The following is a 20210-nucleotide window of genomic DNA, read 5'->3' as shown; positions in this document are numbered from 1 at the left end:
CCCATGGTTCACGGTCATGGTTTGTCAGGTCAGGTCAGGTCAGGTCAGGTTTTGCCTCTTTCCTTCTAAGTCATAGTCTTATATTGTCTTGTTTTGTTTTGTGTCACAGTTTAAGATTTTAGATATGTGGCTCAGCTGCGCCTTTTGTTCTTTGTTTTTGTAAATAAATCTAATTTTGCTTAAGTTCTGCATCTGGGTCCTCCCTTCAACACCATGCATCATGATAGACCTGCTTCCTGATTAATGTTATTAAAACCTTTTTTTGTTCACTGAGATTATATCAAACATGTTAGATTTTTGAGTATCATGTCAAGCAGCTGTTTATCTTCATTCCCATTTAAGTCACCAGCTTTCTATTTGGCTCCATATTGACAATAGACAGTGTCAGGAAGTTTATGCCAATTCAGTAACTACACTGTCTTTGTTATTTAGCACATCTCCATAAAGGCTACCTTAAAAAAAACCTTAACAGGTCACATCTTCTGTTTTGCACATTGTTTTTTAATCTAAAGGTCGGAAGTCACCACTATCCATGAATTGGCACCAAAGACAGCACTAAGAAGCTGACTATCCAACCAGGAGTAAAGGTAAAATGTAAAATAGACACAACATGAAAATCAACATATATACATATTGATGGACATGAATTGTACCTTTTTTTTTAAATGACAAACCCAAATGACTTTAAAAGTAATGCATTTCAAAGGGAAGTTTCTTACTGATACTGCGCTTTGAAGAACTTGTACATTTCAGGGTCTACTTTTACAGCACAGATATGTTCCCTGAAACCAAGTCGTCGGTTAGTAGTATTTGACAAGAACAAATAAACGACTGACCACCCAATACAGACTGAGGAGAGGTTTAAGGGAATAGATGCTTATCATTATACCATACAAGCCAAAGGTGAAAAGTCAACACTTTGGCCACTTATTTATAACCAATTCAATGAAATAATCACACCACTTTTGACATTTTGTTGTACTGCATTACGCATTTATCAATATTAAATGTTATTCTAAAATGGTACAGTTTCATTTGATAATTCTGAACCACTTCAGATGAGCGCAACCTGCAAGTGGATATGGTATACATGCACATATCTTCAAATCTAAGGCCTGATAAGAACAGAAGGGTTTCCCTCCAGTTATATTAGGAATATAAGGAATTTTCAAACACAGTTGAAGCAAATTCTGGAGGGGAAAAAAGGGAAATGGAGTTTTGCAAACCTATCACCGATCACAGTTTATTCGTCGATAAGAATAAATGTCCAGCTGGTTGACTTACATATATGACATTGCACATACGCATATGTGGAAACTAGTCATAAGTGTGTATGTACATTGTTTTAGATTTTACTTTAGAAGCATTGCAATATGGCATTTAATAGAAATATAATTGTTATACTAATAGCAATTCAAATTTAAAAAGGCCAGCATTTAATAGAGGCCTGGTACTCTAAGCAGCAAGTAAATAAAGGCCTTGTTTTGGGAAATATGGTAACAGCCTAGTTTTTAAATGCCCATACTGTGCTTTAAGTGCCTAAATCTAATCAAACAGCGACCAAAATAAAGTCGGAGGAGAGAGAACTGGCTTAAACAGGAAAGAAACTCAGAGTGCTTTTCCATTTCAAGCCTGATGTGATAGAAGTCAACACTTTCATGAAACATAAATGTTTTTCGAAAATATATGGATAAACATGAGGGAAAAGCCAATACTCTACAATAAAAGCTAAAGGCTTAACCTCTCGAATGATTTTCATTCAATGTGTTTTTCTTCTGTGGATGAAAAAAACACAAGGTTTCAGTGAAAGTCATAGGGCTGTGACAACCTGTTCACTGACTGGCACAGACATCACTGCTCTTGTCTGTTCAGCTCATCACTTGTGATAAGGAATAATTCTGTTTGGGAATCCAGAGTTTAAAACGAGATTAACATCATATTTCATTAACGAGCTGACACATATAGGACTGAAATTAAGCATTATCTAGTGCTCTCGGTGGCCTCTTTTTTTTTATCAAAGAGACAGAAATCTATTGGACAAAATATTGTGAATGGGTCTTAAAAGACATCACAAGAGGTAGGGAGTGGATTAGTATCAGGTGATGCGGTGATCAGATGTGGGAGTGTCTTGAAAGTGGAACAAGGCCACTCTGTTAACAATGCTCTATGGTGAAGTAACACCCTCCTATCCTCCTGTTTGTTATTCAGAAGCCAGATATGGAAAAGTTCTCACCGGCCTTTTTCCTACTTTATTCTTATCCAATTCTCTGTCTTTCTTTTCATTTCTCTTTGCAAACTGAGATCAGAGTGAGAAGTTGTAATATTAATAAGCACCGGGCTCTGCCCTACCTACCGGCTCCTTTATCTTCATGGAAGAAAGTTATTTGCTTTGGAATGGAGTCTTTCCCCTGTGGTACACAAAGGCTTCTGAATTATCAAGAGGAAGGTCTCTAATGTTGCTTTTTGCATTAGATTAAGGTCATGCCTGACCTGTCAAACTTATTCAGAGATACTTGTGTTTGCATATGCTGCTTTAAGATGTCACTACAATGTAAACGATCATTATTGTAACAGTGCATAACTCTGGGAAAACTTGAACACAGGGCAAACTGGGAGACTCAGTCAACTGAGAACAAGTAACCCTGACTGAACCCCGAAATTACGTAACTACAGAAACCAGCTCTTTTATCCTAAAATTAGAAAAGCATACATTCTTGAACAAGGCAACAGCGGCATTGTGTGTCTGGCCTTGTTGACCCCATGCTTGCTTTGAGGCTAATGTTACATGTATTTGATAGTGGTAGTTCTTAGTATTCTTCTGTTTACAGCAGGAACAGGAAGCTTGATTTAATTAACTTTGTACTCGTGAGTGTACAAAATATCAGACATATTCCGTTACTAGGTGAAAGTAACACATAGACTACAACACAGTATTAAGACATATATATATATATATATATATATACATATAGATAATATTAATCCAAAGACACAAACCACAGGTGTTGAGTCTTTCAAATCTAGGAGGCTGTAAAATAAACATAACCTGCAATGGCTAAGGAGAAGTGATCTTCAATTCAAGCCCAACTGCACGTCTTTTATCCACACCTTTACAGGCGCAATTAATCAACACAACGAGGAAAAAGCACAACCCACTCTAATGCCAGTGGACAGACTCTTGCACTGGCATTAGAAGGCCAGCAAGAATGCAAAGGGACAAAAACAGCATCCAAAAATGGTTCCCCCACAAGCCATCGAAAATTAGGACAAAGAACTTGTCTTGCACTGAATTTGAGCCTTGGTACTACAAGAGTTTTGCAAGCAAAAGGGGAGATAGGTAGTACACAAATCAGTTGGCCCTAAGGCATAGGCAAAGGCTGTTCCAACATGCAAAGCAATGGCCTGCAATTGCTCCTGGCCATTAGAAAAGAAGTTGAGTTCAGATCCTGCCACCATGAAAACAGTGGATATGTTTACATGCACAGCAATATTAAGTCTGATTTGGACTTTTCACTAAAGACAACATCATAGCTTACATAGCTGATAAAACATTTAGCTAAATTAGGATGTTTTCATGTATATCAATACTCCAACATTCACTACATTAAGCCTCTACTCAGGATAAGACGGCAATGTCAACTCTATGTGATGACCTTAAGCCAGATAAGGTTATATTATGTGGTGTATGTACTATGTGGTGTACACTGATCATAGTCCCATTATGTCATGTATACACCTTAATCACACTATCATGTCCTACCAGAATTTTCATGGTACCTTGTAACACACCACTGCTTTACCGCTGCTCCAGAGTTGCACACTGATTATGAGTGACTGGGGGACATAATAAAGGTATAAGTCATGAGACGACACTCTGTAACACATGGAAATAAGAAAAACAAATATCCAATCTGCAGGTCTTGTAAACACCATAAACAGAATATTGCCTTATTTTGATTCATGAAAATATTCAAAATACTTATGTACACGTGCAAATAGCAAATAGCTAAGTGTGCAATGTTTAAAATAGCCCAGAAGTCCAGAAAACTGAATGATGCAGGTAAAATGAGTAAAAGAAATGTAATCATGTAGTCTATCAGACAGAGAGGCCTTTGGAAGGTAGGCATCAGACTGCTTCTGAATCAGTGAGGTTCCTTGGCCAGGCTGCAAACTAGAAAACAAACAAAAAAAAGAAACCAGCTGAAAATCTTTCTGACTCATGCTGTTTGTGCCCAAATTTATTTTCGATTCTATTTTGTACTCACAGTTACACATTAAAACCCCAGTATGATGTACCTACCAGCATGTGCTGTCGACCTTCTCACAGCCGAAATATTGGCTTGTTAGAGCAGGGAGAGGCAGGTGTAAATAATACTTCTGATAATGACTACATTCCATTCTGGTGAGCTGGTTCCAGGGTCTATATTTGTGCATACTAGCTCTTTGATATGATTAACTGGGACATTTGAAGACAGAATTAGTTGTACCTGTTATTTCCCTATTTGGACAAGTCAAAGCATCTGATGTTAGAAAGGTCTCTTGTTTACTGCTAGTTTGTCTACTGTCATGAGAGGAAAGCCGCGAGTGAAATTTAAGATTTGAATTAACTACAGTAAATGAAATACATTCTATGAACTGTTTTAGTTGCTTGTGTTACACAGTGGCAAAGTAGGGTGTGTTACACTCCCCTACCTCAAGCAGAGACAGCCAGAGCTCTATTACCAACACAGAAAAGTGGACATTAAGTCATAGAATTCACTCAGTTTGCTTGAGGCTAAATAATTATAGAAATTGTAAATGTGTTCAGTTTTCATCAGGTCATGTCATCCTGCAATATCTTCTATTATTGTCTTTGCATTTCCACCTTGTTGGAGAGTTTCAAGAACATGGTGGCCCGGTTCTGAGTAGCTGTTTTTTTTAGTTGGTCTGTCAGTCGCCAACACTGTAACACTGTATAGACTAAGACATGCTGTATGAGTGTCTGTGTGAATAGGTGAATGTGCTTTGAGTGTTCAACTACACTAGAAAAGTGCTATATAAGTACAGTCCATTTACCATTACCATTCACAGAAGTAACTTGTCACTAGCACCAAATTTGTTTCTGGTGCTATGAAAACTATCTCACTATCGTCAGACATACCATATTAATAACTCCACTCTCCTCCCTAAATGACCAGTTCAAACTCCAACCTCAGCCTGACTTGGCTGTGCATGTAAATATATTACTGACTGCCCATAAGTACACAATTCTTAAGAAAAAAATGATCTGCAAAGCCTGCTCTGTTGTCTGTTTGTAAGATCACAATTTACCAAATGAACATTGTGCTATACTAAAGAAGATTAAACTAATACCTTAAACTCAATGTTAACTAATAAGCTCAGAGCGGACATTAATGCAGGGCTTGCAGTTCAATTTGGTTCCAGGGCCTGCCAATGTGTGGTCTTGCTTTTGAGATTAAGCATTAAATAAAGTAATGTAGTAGAAGCTATTTGAATGTAATGGTATACAGGAAACTATGCACATATAATATGACCTGTTGATGGTCATGTGTAGAATCCCTAGAACACAATGTCTATAGAAATCAAACTATGCCACTGGATGAAGTCAAATGTATCTGACTGTAGTCATAGATACACACAGTCAGTGGGTATGCATCAAACCCTGGCCTACATCTCGCAGACATGCCAGCACACGTGACCTTGCTGCCTCCTGTTGGTGGTGAAATCAACCGTAAGAACTGACCTACAGAACTAGGCAAAATGGGAGCTATGATTTCAGCACAGTTTAAGGGGCAACTTGTTCAAGAGCAGACATACATGTGTGATTGAGATCAGAGCGCTAGAAGGCTGCCAAGACAGTCTGCAGCAGCACTTAGCTTTACCAAGAGCTCATCTTTTGGACAACTAGAGTGGGACCAGGAGGGAAAATACTATATGAATTTCTACTGTAAATAACAAAAATAGCACAAATCAAAACACCAAGGAAAAAGAAGATTAATTATATCTTATGCGTGTATCTAAGAAAGTGCTCATCTGGCCCTACAGGCTTTGTTTTAATAAGAGGATGAGGGGGAAGAGAATCACTTCACTGTACACTTTTATAGGAACTGGACTTCTGTCTCATGCCATTGTTTGACAAAACTAAAGGACAACAACTCAATGTGTGCTCTTGAAAACAATCTAAATAAATCTGTTCCCTTCTTTTTGTATCATGTTTTTACTCTCTGAACAATGACAGATAAAATCTCACATTGTCACACTTAACACTCATTTGTCTCTGTGAACTGGGTTGACTAATCACTTCCACAGAGGATGAACTTAAGTGTCAAAAGATATGCAATGTTCCATGTAATGTATACCCTGTGATTTTACACAGCATATCGCTCCAGAGGAATTCAGTGTGTTATGACAAAAACTGTAGGTCGATTCACCCATGGATGGAGAAATCAGCAAATGGCTCGTCAGTCATGTTAGAGTGAAGAGGAAGTTTATATTTCCTCTGATGAGAAAATAGAAAAGCCTCTTGTGGTTCGACAAGAAATGCTGAGTCAGCGCTCTGACAGCCCATATACTCTGACTTCAACCAAGATAAGACCTGAACTGAAAGACACCGCTCAATTCTGTACAGCGGCGCCCCACATGCATACACTTCATGATAAAAATGTTAGAAAGTGGCATGGTTTTTACAAATTGAAAAATCCAAAGAAATACACAGTTTATAGCATCAGAGAGTGTGCCTCTGAATCTTATTCAGTGGTAGTCATGTCTCTGAGCACCTTGTACTTTTCGACACCTCACATCTCGCAGTTTTTGTCCTTTACAAAACCACAAGGAGGAAAGATTGAAAGATTGAATCAATTTTCTTTTTAGACTCCTCTCAACGGGTGAGCACAGGTCAAACTGACCCACTGTTAATGTGACCGCTGCAATCTACATCCGTGCCATGTTGAAAGTAATTTGTATGTGAGTAAAGCTTATTTAGTCTGACTGCTAAATAGGAAGCTTAATGGGAATATATCAGACTCACCCGGTACTCACTGCCGGTACCAGTAGTTAAACTGTGTGGGCAATCTGTGACTACTCTAGGCCAAGCTTTCATAAAAAAGAACAAATACAGAAGGGAGAAACTTGTCTTGGTTATGGTGGAAATGGACCAGAATGCAGGACTGAGAAGGAGGAGGTAAAGACAGACGATGGTCTCTGAGACTTTTAATGAAACAAACTGAATAAAGGCAACAAAAAAGAATCCACAGGGCAAATTACAGGCAACATGAAAAGGAGTGAAATGAAAAATGATCCAACAAAGATCACCTGAAAACTGGGAGTAGATATAATGAGGGAAATCATTCCAAATGCACATCAGGTGAGGCAAGCAGCAAAAGAAAATTAGTGTGACAGGGAAGCCGTATACTAACGGTAGTGAACAAAAAAATCAGGAATTACCAAAGTAAAATAGAAAGTGACAAGAACATAGGCAACATAACACAGAAAAACAAGGATCATGACAGAACTCTTTAACTATTAAAAAGTATCTTCCACCACCTATAACAGCAGATAAATCTTCCATAGGAAATTTAAGAGAGATCCCTGTTTGTGTCCAATCACAGCTTTAGGCACCTTCATCACACATCACAATTTTATCACATCTCACAGTCCTCCTAAGTGGATGGAAGTTTTGGACACTAAATTATGCAATCTGTCTTTTCTAGGTAAAGAATGAACATGCAGCATGAATGAAGTCACCATCTCTGTTAGTCATGTCTCTGATACAGCTGCCACCACATTATCAGATAAGTGTATGCAAAGCGAGTAAAGAATAATCTTTTCTAGAAATATGGCCTTTACTAATTTCTTCCAGTCAACATAAATAACACACAGTCTGTCCCAAGTGTCCCACGGTCACCTTAGTTGCTATCTGTTATTGTGTTCTCACGCAAAACTGATAAATGGTGTCCAAAGAAGAAAAAAGAAAGCAGTGCTTTAATATATGCTTTGGAAAAAAAGGAGGTAATGCATATAAATCACATTTTCATTCGATATATATATATATACATATATATTTATACATCTAACTGCACAGAAATACTGTGCTGCTTTAAAGACACAAATATTAAAAAGGGAAGCTGATATCACTGAGATATATTTACATACCGACAAGCTGAGCTACAACTTAATTTTCTAATGTACTGTGTTTTCAAGGATGAAAGTACATTTTGCTAACATTTATTACTATGTTGCGATAGCACCCCTGGTCAATTATTATGAAAAGAAAAGCAGCCAGTACTGCACACGCGATGATGATTTTTCTGTCCATTTGACTCAGCCTTTGAGTTTTGTATCAGCCTCTTAAAGCATTGCAAAAAAAATTCACGCGTATAGTTGTGCATGTACAGGGCTCAGATGGATGTTTGTTCTTACGACGTCAGTTTTACATCACACAACTACAGGGGGAGCCAAAGAGGTAAAATTCGCCAAGTTCTTGAGTAATGCTTTAAAACATTGTGTCTGTATGACATTCCTACTTTGAAAGAGCATTTTTATTAGCTTAGGGCTTAAATTTGTTGCTGTATGAACAAAAGACTACATTTAGAATTGGATATAAGATAATTGAACTTTTCTGAGCAACCAAGGTTTATTCACAGGAAAAATGACTAAACACTCAGATTACTTAATTTCCTAAATCAATCTTTTTTTTAAATTTTTTTATTTGTTGCTAATGGTAATAGAAAAACACAACATCTGACGTGCAACTAAATTACAATTAGTCTAATAACACTTAGCACAGGAATACAAACAAGGTTTAATAGAGAGGCCAGTCTGTTGCAGTTTACCTGGAAGTCTTCAAACTTCTTGTCACCTTTAATCATAAAGGCTTAGACGTTTCCTCCTTTACAAGCAATATAATTGTTTTCTTAGTTCTCCGGCAGAAGTACCAAGCAGAGTCTCGGTTTCATAGAGGGGGTATCCCCTAATGAACTCTGCGTTGCAGGAGCTACTGCAGCATGTTCCGTCTACGCAGCACAGGAGTGGGTGTCTAGCCACAGCATCGTTCAATAGTCAAGCAGCCCACATAGGAAGCAAACGTAAGTGTCACGTAGAACGCCACAAATGTTGATCTGTGGCTCTGCTGCGGTTTGCACATGCTTCCAAAAAACACATGCATTACAGACTGGTTGCTGAATCGAAAGAAGTCACTATAGTGCTGGGTTTAATTAAACAGAAAACACGCGATTGTAGGACATGATAAACCCAGAAATGCAGTTTTGGCATGGGTTCCTTACACGAGGGAACCCTCTACTGACATATGCAGGAGCAAAAAATGCTGAATCCGACAGATCTTGCAGTAGAGCTCCTTTAAAATAATAATAATATATCACAAGAGCAGAATACGTTTGAAAATGATTATTTCCATGGATTACAATTAAAGCTCCATCGACCCAACAGACAATAGGTTATCCTCTAATGTGCGCTAAATGCTTATCCAACAGTTACAGTTAGCCAGTTGCTACAGTGCAGTGTTGCATGGCAGAACAAATCCATGGATAAGAGGAAGCTCTGTCAGGATTAATGCGAGCAGATGCGGCAGATAAAAGCGCATTTTGGTCATTTTCGCAGTTCATGCGTTATGAAAAAGAAAACGTCCGCAAAGGATTAAGGTCACGGCTGCCTCCGTGATCAAATATTCTGATTTTTTTTTTCATGCCATAGTTTGATGTATTCCAGATCATTTCAGCTCAGGACTGGCAGGTACATGGTTATTCCTGCTGCTGATGCTGGGCAGTAGCCCACACCAAGGAGCGCATCCTTTCACCCATTATAGACATAAAGAGGCTTACCATGATAATAGCGTGCATTAGTCCTTTTCTTCTCACACAGTGATCTGTTCTTTCCTGACACGCATGAAGAAGACAGCAGATACGGTGCATTAGTTGCAGTGCTGTTGATTACCGCCCTTCTTTTATGAAAGGAGCGGTTGTAATTTACCTCCTAACCACTGTATGGAGAGTCATTGGAGCCAAAAAAAAAAAAAAAAAAACAGATAATAAGTATTTTAGACACTCATCACATATGGAATTTATGTTAGATATCATCTGGATTTGCATCTATCATGTCAAGTTTAGTTGTATAGGTCATTCGAAATCAAAGAAGTCCTTAACAGTCAATACAATGTATAGCCAACAACAATGTATGGCCGATTATAATGTGGTAGAAGTACCGTATAAATCCACTTCCTGTATAAAGGAAGAGTAGAATAGAATATAAAAAAATAAAACCTAAATAAATAGAAATTAAAAGGAGATTAAAGCACAACAAAATGCAAAAAAAAATGAATTTAGGCATCATACTCTACTTAATTGTAAAGCCATGAAGAAGAGGTGAGATTTAAGCAGTGATTTAAAATATCTAAGGCTTGAGTGGTACCCATGTGGAAAGGTGAACCATTCCAAGAGATATGGGACAACTGTTGAAAAAGCTCAATCACCTCTGTGTTTTAATCTGGATCTTGGATCTAAGATAAACTGTCTGATTAACCGTGGAGCTCTTTCAGGGGTCTAGGTGTTGAGAGAATCTTTTAAATAAGATGGTGTCAATCCTATTAAAACCTTAAAAGTGAACAATCGCATCTTAAAACCACTATGCCTAAAATCTGTGCTTGATTCTCGCTATGTGGCACATTAAGAAACTCAGTTAACATAAATTCTGTTACATCAGCTTCACATTCTCTATTGTTCTGACTGGTTGGAAATCATCTTCCCAAGATGCTGAATTATAGAAGAGGAGAGAGTTCATCATCATGGGTAATGGCACAACTGATTGTGAATAAAGTGTGAAAAGAAGATTTTTTTTCTTGTTGTTTTGTCTTGTTTATTTTTTGTATCAATCACCCCCCCACACATGTTTGACTCAAGTGGTGATATCAGCTCTGACTGTGCTGAAGACTCAAGCTGAAGCAACAGTCTGTAGGCTAAGAATCAATCACTGATGAGTGGTTTCATTGGTTTGCCATGACCTTAATACATATCAAAAGGACTGAGATATGACAGCATATGGCCTGCATATTCTTTGAAACAGTGACCTTAGTTTTAAATGATTGATTTAATTAAGTTCTTGTTTACCAAATTTCTCAGTTTGAAATATGAAAGACTGTATATGCAAAAGTATGTTTATATTCAGATGAAATAGTATACAGTACTGTTGGAAGGGTCTCTTCTGCATGCATAAGCCAGTCAGAATATATCTTCAGGCCTCTAAAATTGGACCAATGATCTGACTGAGAGAGACTTTTGTGTCTTGTGTGCGTAATTGCCCAAAAAGTGAGTTATACTGTTCAAATAGGGCAGGACGGTGGGGTGATGGTTAGCACCGTCGTCTCACTGCGAGAGGGTTCCTAGTTCATAATCCCCGCTGGGGATTTGCATGTACTCCCCGTGGATGTTGTTTATCTTGTTTGTTATGTGGCCCAGGTGTACTCCCCCCTCCCCCCTAATTAAGTAGATCTCGAGACTGGATGGATGGTTCATGGAAATTTACAGAGCACCTCGTGTTCACTGCAGTGTAAATACATTCTGCCAGTAGGTGGCACCATTACAGTGTTTTCTAGCTGGAAATGCTTTATTAGTATAAGATGCAGGTATTACACTTCTGCCTGAAATAACACAATGTGAATCCCCATGTACCTTTATATTGTTGGGTTGACGTTAAAATGTTCTCATTTTAGACCACACACACGCGTAAATATTCATCTATGTTCCCTCATAACCTAATTTAAATAGAGAAACGAGATCTCCAGTTTGTCCATTTATATGTGTGAAAATCACTGAAATGTTTGAAAATGTACCCCAAAGAAAGGTTGAAATGGATTTACATATTTCTACCTCTTCGGTGCATAATATCAAACAATTAACTGAAAATAAAGACAGTATGTGAAGGACAAGGTGCAAGCGTAAGTTTAAAACCAGTTATCTTCGATCCCTCAAATTGCACTGCATCGTTACTCAGTAGCTGATATAACCACACGGGCAAGGGATTACTGTGAGAAACCTGTCAATGACTACATAACAGAGTTAATTTCACCACTGGCACTTAAAACTTCTTTATGCAATATAGGAAATCTTATGTCACATTCAGTGCACTGTACAAAGCATGGCTGAGAAAAAAAGGGAACAGGTATCAGACCAAGTCCAGTCCTGACCTGTCCCCAACAGAATACATGTGGAGAATTTGGAAATGAAAAATGTGACGACCCCATACTGCAAGACACCTTAATACATTTTTGTGGGAAGAATGGGACAAACAACAAGCGAAACTCTTCACCACTTGGAATCCTCAGTGAGAGGATGCCTTTGTTGGAGTGTATAAGAAGGAACTGCATCATCACAAAGTGATAAAGCTTTACAGTCCCAACTCTCTTGGAATGCGTTGTAGGTCTGAGATGTTAAAGTTGATGGAAATTAACATTAAGTTAAAATCAAGTTAAATAGACAAACCATGATGTATTTTGGGAAAATAAAAATTAAAGTCAGTCAATGTAATTTTTCTTATCTTGTAGAAATTCCCAAACTGTCCCAACTTTTGGGGATTTTACATTGAATCAGCTGACAATATGCATATGTTTGTGGCTAAAAGTTCAAATACTCTCAAAACAGTTCCAGCTTCATTATACAAATGTCACAAAGGTCAGATCTGAATCCAGATATAACACTTTTTTGGATGTGGCAAAGTGGCTTACTGAAAGCATGAATATGCAGGTGACAAATCTAAAGAAACCATGCAGTGAATAATGTCGCATAGAGCACTGTGGAATGTTGAAACGTTGCCAACATGTTGTGCGATCCACAAGAGTGTTACAGCATACATGGATCTTTGTTAGTGTACAACAGAAGAATTACAGCCTGTTTCTACACGAGGAAATTAGCAAACCAGTCCCAGTTTTTCATCCGTGAGGGATAAGATTACACAACTGCTGGGGATCACCAAGTGAAAAATAGAACTGAAAAAAGCTGAAGCTCAAAGTCTAAGGTACAAAATAGAGCTGGGATAAACAGAGGTATACTGTTTAAAGGTCCAGAATAGGGCAGAGTGACTAAACCAAAGGGAGCCATGGCCCCTTCTTCTTCTTCTTCTTCTTCTTTCTCAGAGGGCCTGGCTTGTCCCTTCTTCAGTGATCATGTGACCCTCTTCTGTGGACACTCCTTCTACAGTTCACAACAATGGTGTCCACAATGCCGGGCAGCTGTTCCTAATTAGCCACCTGTACCTAATTCAATAGACAAACATAAGCCCCTCCCTTAAGTGCATTTGAATTTTGGGTGGTTAGATCTAACCCAGGTTTGAATGTTACAGCATGTATGTGGCCTCGTTACTTTCCAACAAAAGAATTCTTGGTCTCTAACATAGCCCATCATTTTGCACAAGGAGAAACTAAGCCAACCAGTTCTAGTCTTTCACCACAAGGTGATGACAATACACTACATTTAGGATAATTAATGATTCAATGGGGCGTGTATTTCCAGGAAACAGAAAGTTCTTATTGCAGATTATCTAAGAGTGAATCCAGTTGACCGAAGGGAGCCATGGCGTCTTCTTCTTCTTCTTCTTACTCAGAGGATCTGACTTGTCCTATCTGTCTGACTATCTTCAATGATCCTGTAATCCTCTTTTGTGGACACTCTTTCTGCAGGGAATGCATTGCGCTTTCTTTGAGTTCACAGGAACAGTGTCCACAATGCCGGGCAGATGTTCCTACGCAGACAGGACATTTCCTTCTAACAACCAATCACATCCTGAAAAGTCTTGCTGAAAAAGCAAAAGAAACCGAGAGGCTAAAAAGGGAATCTGGAAAAGACGAGGTAAGTTTTTATCTTTTCAATCCCTTTTTCTACATATTCATATGTAGGCATGTTATTTGAGAGTTTATTGCTGTTGAAATAAATTTGTTTCTATTAACTGATTTCAAAGGTCGCTGGGTGGTTTTGCTCTGAACACGAAGAAAAGCTGAAACTATTCTGCCTCACAGATCAACAGTTGGTTTGCATAATATGCAGAGATGGGGCGAGGCATGAAGGACACAAGTTTAAACCAGTCAAAGAAGCAGCTGCGTCACTGAAGACCGAGTTGGAGATGTTTGTGCAACAAGTTGCGTGTGATAATGTTGCTATAGAAAAAATAGCCAACACACAGAATGAAGAAATTACAAAATCCAAAGAGAAGTCCCAGCAGCTGATGACACAAATTAGCAGCCAATTTAAGGAGATGTACCAGTTCCTAAAAAAGAGGGAAGATGAAATAAAGAAGGAGCTGATACACAAAATGAAAGATGAGGTCAAGAAAATGAGTGAGAACTTAAAAGCTATTGAAACAACTTTGAATGGGGGTAGAGAGTTGGATGAAAAGGTGAAATTGGTTCTAGATATTACTGATTCTGAGAAGTTCTTAAAGAGCTGGGCTGAGGAAAACAGTGTGAAGACTGCAAGAAGTGCATTTAGGCCCCAGGGAACAAGTCTCAAAGTGGTGACTAGTTCTCTCTCTTTGATGCCTTATGAAAGTCATCTGCAGTTCTTCATGTGGAAGGAGATGCTTCAGGTGATCCAGCCCCGAGCAGAACAGCTCAAATTCACAACCAAAGGTCCAGCAAAAGTTTCATGTGATGGGCGAAGTCTGGTTGCTTGCTGGCAATGCCAGCAACGCCCGTATGCTCCACAACAAACGTACTCCCATAACACCCATTACGCTTACACCCCTGTTTTAAGTCAGAATTATCGTGAACAACCTTCTTCTGCATTCAGTTCGAATCAGTTCACCTCAGGGCAGCATTACTGGGAGATAGATGTTGGACAAAAGAATGACTGGGAACTAGGGCTAGAAAAAGATTTCCTGAAATATGATGGCAGCACATACACTGTCTTTGATAAAAATGGATCTAAAGGACTATTTGATGGCAGCCCTAAAAAAATTGGGAAGATTGGGATATATCTGAACTGTTCTTCTAAAGAACTCTCCTTCTATGATGCAGACAACATGACACATATTCACACCGTGACACAGTGCTGTACATCGAACCCATCTGCATATTTGAAAATTGGTAATTATAGAGACAATTGCCCCGTGACAGCATGCTGGTACTGAATATTATCAAAGCATAAAATGGCACATGAAAAAAAGCATGACCATTAAATGGTGAATTGTTTAAGAATGGTACTTTGTTATTGCACTGGCTCAGGTTTGGCTCGATGTCTGGCATATTTTTATTTTTTATTTATTTATTTTTTTTTAATTGGGGCATACATTACACACCAAGCCATTCAACTGATAACTTTTGGAGACTAATTTAATTTCTTAGACTATGTCATATTGTACGTAAAGATAACAATGTGCGGTGGAAGATTTCACAGGGCAGATACAGAAAATAAAGGATCAAAAGGACTACATCTTTTTCTGTTCTGGATTGTACACAAAAGGTTTTAATGATCACTGACATTTACTACAGCTTTAGAACAGTCACCTAAAACACACTGAAAAATGAATGTGTAACTATGGCCTTTAGGAACTGACCCTCAAAGGCCCCTCAACTGTACATGTAAACAGGAATATTCTTTGTATTAATTGTGACTGTCGTGGTAATTTCATAACACTGTTGTGGACTGAGTGTTTTACAGGAATCCTGAAGTCCAGTATCACTGTTTATTCCTTTTAATTCACTTATTGATCAGTTTTAGTTTCTTTAGAGTGTATTTATGAGTTGTTCTTTGACTGTTTTTGATCATTTGTGTTTATTTTGGATTACTTTACTTTTATTAGTGTGTTTATTTCTGTAATGCTGGGCATGTTGTGATCATTAGGAACGTTTATTTAATGTGTCTCAGTGCATCTTATATTCTTGCACTGAAGATATGCACTGGAGAAATAACTCTGTTTTTGCTTTTTTTTGGTCATCAGTTAATCATGCATGGTTAGTTCTAGCTGTAGGATATTTGTAATTTTGTAAAACTGAAGATATAATCTAATTTAATTAAATGTAGGTGAGGTTATGTTGTGGTGAGAAACTTTAATGGATTCCAAAATACAAAGTAAATGTACAAATCAAGATTTGTGTCAGTGATAACATCTATTTGTATAGTACACAATTTATTTCTGAGAAATTAACTCAATGTTGATCTACAAAAATGCATTGTCATAATAAGTGAAGAGTAAGATAGTATTATGATCCTCATAACTCATTTCTTCTGTGCTTTTTTTTCTTTATGATGTACTCATCGACTGCTTTTGCATTTTTGTGATCGTATTCATTAGTCTTTCAACAGTTTTCTTGTTGTCCAACATTAACTTAAATCTAATAAAATGGAATCACTTTCATTTCTATACACCCCGAGTCTTTTTTCTCTCTTTAGTATGCAGTTTTATCCTGAGATTATGAGACGAAATATTCCCTGAACTGACAAAAAAAATTCTATATTCGAGGAATGAAATCTACTTATAGATTTAAGGACCACCAGAACTGAATCTAACACATGACATAATGACATTTGTGGATAATTTATTATCATAAAATTTAATTAGAAAAAGTGACACTTTTTGAATGGCAGTTTTTTTTTATTTATTTATTTTTTATTTATTTATTTTTTTTTCCCAAAACTGGGAGTGGCATTTCGAGGAAACTGAAAGTGATCGCTAAAAAAAAAATTCAAAGTCACTCTCGCTGGCAGAGCAGACTGAGAGGAAGGCAGAAGCCATGGCGTCTCTTTTATACTCAGAAGATCTGACTTGTTCTGTTTGTTTGACTATCTTCACCGATCCAGTGACTCTTCCCTGCGGACACTCTTTCTGCAGAAAGTGTATCACAGCTGTGCTGAACACACAGCAACAGTGTCCGCACTGTCGGACAGATGTTGCGACCGAAGCTCAGTGTCTTCCGACCAGCCTCATTCTGAAAAGTCTGGCTGAAAAGGCCAAAGAATCCGAGAGGACAAGGAAAGAGCGTGGTGATGAGAGAGCACAGGTATGCATTTCATTCACATTGATCGTGAATGTTGTGAACTATATCCTGTAGATTCTATTTGTTTTTTAAAGGCAAACATGTGGGACTATCTATGTTTTGAGTTGGCTTTATTGCGTCACAGTCTGAGAGCGCACGGGGACAGTTAGAATGCAACCAAAGAGAGTGATTCACAGTATGCAGGTGCATTTTCAAATACATGTTATGGAACTACATTGTTGCTGAAATAAGGAGAGGTGTGCTTCTATCAGGGGGAAGCTTGTTAGATTCTATTTAGTCATGAAGGGAGTGGCTTTGAGGTTTGCTTTTATGATTGGCTCTGTGTGTGGGGGAGAGCCTGAAAGCTAACAAGCTGATGTGGACTTTTAACAGGAAGCTACTGTTATAGCAAAGCCACAGACATACAGATACTTCAACACTGTCAATATTTACAGTTATAATAGCCATGTGAGTGTTGTGAATTATGGTGAATGACAGACATTAAAGTCCAGTAGATTATCAGACCGACACAATTTAAAATAGAAAAACAGTCAAAGTTAATCAAATTTTTTTGTCTTTTTTCTTTTCTAATTCCATGTTTCAGGGTATCTGCCTGAATTGGTTAGTCTTGTGATAAATTCATCTCCAGGAAAATCATAAAACTTCGCCCTGTCATGTTTGTTAATAATCGTTCTTTTGGTTTTCCTTCAAATGTGTAAAACTGGAAGAACGTCAAAAGTGGTGAACGTGCTGGTGTGTCATCATGTATCAGCTGTTGGTGTTTTCTAACAGATAAACATGTCTCACAGGTGGCTGAGCTGTGCCCTGAACACGAAGAAAAGCTGAAGCTGTTCTGCGTCACAGATCAGCAGCTGGCCTGCATCATCTGCAGAGATGGAGAGAGACACAAAGGACACAACTTTAAACCAGTCAAGGAAGCAGCTGCATCAATGAGGGAAGAGTTAGAGGTTTTTCTGGAACAAGCTGCTGGTGACATCAGTGCTATTGAGAGTCTAGCCAACACACAGAAGGAAGAAATAACAAAAACCAAAGAGAAGTCCCAGCAGCTGATGACCCAAATCAGCAGTCAGTTTGAGGAGATGTACGGCTTTCTCAAGAAGAGAGAAGATGAGATAAAGAATGAGCTGAAGTGCAAAGAGAAAGACAGTGTTGGTATAATGACTGAGGCCTTAAATGCCATTGAAACAGCTTTGTCTGAGAGCAGAGAGCTGGAGGCCAAAGCAACCTCTGTTCTGAAAATCACAGACTCAGAGAGGTTCTTAAAGAGCTGGGCTGACAGCAGCAGTATGATGACCCCAGAGCATTTACTCAGGCCAAGAGCAAACGAGCTCCAGGTGGTGAATACTTCTCTCTCATTGGAGCCTTATGAAAGCCACCTGCAGTTCTTTGTGTGGAAGGAGATGCTTCAGGTGATCCATCCCCGGGCAGAACATCTCACACTCAAAAGCGACAGTCCAGATGTGGTTGTGTCTGATGATGGGCGGAGTTTGTTTTGTAAACCCAAAACTAACCAAGCCAATCCAGTTCCAGCTGTTACGGCAGGCTCATCAGGTCTTTTTGGTAATTCAGTGACAGCAGCTTCATCATGTGCAAGCCTATTCACAGCTTCAGCATTTGGAAGCCCGTCTGCACCTCCAGCATTTGGAAGATCCTCCACAGCTTCAGCATTTGGAAAATCCTCCACAGCTTCAGCATTTGGAAAATCCTCCACAGCTTCAGCATTTGGAAAATCCTCCACAGCTTCAGCATTTGGAAGATCCTCCACAGCTTCAGCATTTGGAAAATCCTCCACAGCTTCAGCATTTGGAAAATCCTCCACAGCTTCAGCATTTGGAAGATCCTCCACATCTTCAGCATTTGGAAAATCCTCCACACCTCCAGCATTTGGAAGCCCGTCTGCACCTCCAGCATTTGGAAGCCCGTCTGCACCTCCAGCATTTGGAAGCCCGTCTGCACCTCCAGCATTTGGAAGATCCTCCACATCTCCAGCATTTGGAAGCCCGTCTGCACCTCCAGCATTTGGAAGCCCGTCTGCAGTTACTGCTTCAAATTGTAGTGCAGTTTCAGTGAGATATCACACATTGGGTGTCAGTGCATTCACTTCAGGGCAGCATTACTGGGAAATAGAAGTTGGAAACAGAGAGTATTGGGCACTTGGGATAAAAGATAATTTTTTCAAATATGAAAAGCAAGAATATGCCACCTGTGGTCCAAATACAACCACAGAGCTAACATTTGAAAACAAACCTCGAAAGATTGGAATTTACCTGAGCTTCTCATCCAACACGCTCTCCTTCTATGATGCAGACAACATGACACATATTCACACTATGAGCGTTACTGTGTCCATGCCAGTTTCTGCATGTATTAAAATAAATCACAAGGAACCAGATTACAGCCCCATCACAGTATGTTGGTATTGAACAGCAGAAAACCTGCTACCAAAGCAAACACAGCATGGAGGAATGCTACATATGCTCCTTTAAACAAGTTGTTGAAAATTAGGGAGAAATATTCGAATTCACGGAATTGTGAACACATATTCACAGTTAACATTAAAGTATAGTCAAACATGTCCCCCAAGTTTAGAGGTTAATCATTCAATGGAAGCTCGTCCATATAAAGGGGAAATATTGTTGTAGTGCTGTGCTTAACTGAAAAAAATAAGTTGGTCTTTTGTTCTCTATTTGCTATTTAAAAATACTAATTTTCTTTTGAAAGACTTATTTTTTGAATGGTTAATTTTTGGAGAGCTCTGTATAATTAATACTAAGCTTCAGATACCAGCTGCCATTGTTTCCACATGCCTACTAAGACATTTGAGTTTTACCGATAGAGAACAGAAGAAGAGATTCAAGTTATATTGTTTGTGTAAATGGTATGTATGATCTAAGTAGGATTATTTTTTGAGCAACTGGGAAAAAAAAAGATGGAGAGTACTTAATAAAAAAATGTTAAATAAATTATATGTGAAACATATTATTTAAACATTTCTGGATGTAAACTTTGGTTTTTGTCACCATTGTATTTATAAAGCACATTTAAAAACAAGAGGGGTCCACAGTTATGAACCGTAAAAGTTAAACAGTTACCAAGTTTCTGTGTGATTAATTTTTTTGATGTTGGGAATTGATTTATGATTTGTAAGTTTTTATTTATACTACTAAACTGAAGGGGTTCCACCAACTGGCCTGCTCTATTCCATGTCTCGGTGTCA

At 38.4% G+C, this 20210-nt stretch overlaps 3 protein-coding genes across 3 annotated transcripts in view; 2 read left to right on the top strand and 1 right to left on the bottom strand.

Annotated features, from left to right (window-relative positions):
- slco4a1 (solute carrier organic anion transporter family, member 4A1) overlaps window positions 1-10006 on the bottom strand; it is a 28840-nt gene extending 18834 nt beyond the window's left edge. The window contains exon 1 of the mRNA XM_072367749.1: window positions 9837-10006. The gene's annotated coding sequence lies outside the window, so the exon portion shown is untranslated. The remainder of the gene's footprint in view (window positions 1-9836) is intronic.
- Window positions 10007-13551: 3545 nt separating this feature from the next.
- On the top strand, window positions 13552-15126 carry LOC140271891 (nuclear factor 7, ovary-like). Its single transcript, XM_072367198.1, has 2 exons — window positions 13552-13850; window positions 13960-15126. The coding sequence occupies exons 1-2, from the start codon at window positions 13575-13577 to the stop codon at window positions 15124-15126; spliced, it is 1443 nt and encodes a 480-aa protein (XP_072223299.1). The 5' UTR covers window positions 13552-13574.
- Window positions 15127-16639: 1513 nt separating this feature from the next.
- On the top strand, window positions 16640-19927 carry LOC140272205 (uncharacterized). Its single transcript, XM_072367567.1, has 2 exons — window positions 16640-16996; window positions 17782-19927. Exons 1-2 carry the CDS (start codon window positions 16730-16732, stop codon window positions 19414-19416), a joined length of 1902 nt encoding a protein of 633 aa, XP_072223668.1. The 5' UTR covers window positions 16640-16729; the 3' UTR covers window positions 19417-19927.
- Window positions 19928-20210: the final 283 nt, after the last annotated feature.

Source organism: Leuresthes tenuis, unplaced genomic scaffold, assembly GCF_036924035.1.
Source record: "Leuresthes tenuis unplaced genomic scaffold, fLeuTen1.0.hap1 SCAF_16, whole genome shotgun sequence".
In the NCBI taxonomy this organism is placed as follows: Eukaryota; Metazoa; Chordata; class Actinopteri; order Atheriniformes; family Atherinopsidae; genus Leuresthes; species Leuresthes tenuis.
This window is presented reverse-complemented; position numbering and strand designations above follow the sequence as displayed.

Bases quoted from the DNA above. Each gene is read 5' to 3' on its own strand.
- LOC140271891 (XM_072367198.1), top strand. From the start codon at position 13,575: ATGGCGTCTTCTTCTTCTTCTTCTTACTCAGAGGATCTGACTTGTCCT. The intron at 13,851-13,959 runs GTAAGTTTTTAT...CTGATTTCAAAG, and splicing joins GGGAATCTGGAAAAGACGAG to GTCGCTGGGTGGTTTTGCTC.
- LOC140272205 (XM_072367567.1), top strand. From the start codon at position 16,730: ATGGCGTCTCTTTTATACTCAGAAGATCTGACTTGTTCTGTTTGTTTG. The intron at 16,997-17,781 runs GTATGCATTTCA...CATGTCTCACAG, and splicing joins GTGGTGATGAGAGAGCACAG to GTGGCTGAGCTGTGCCCTGA.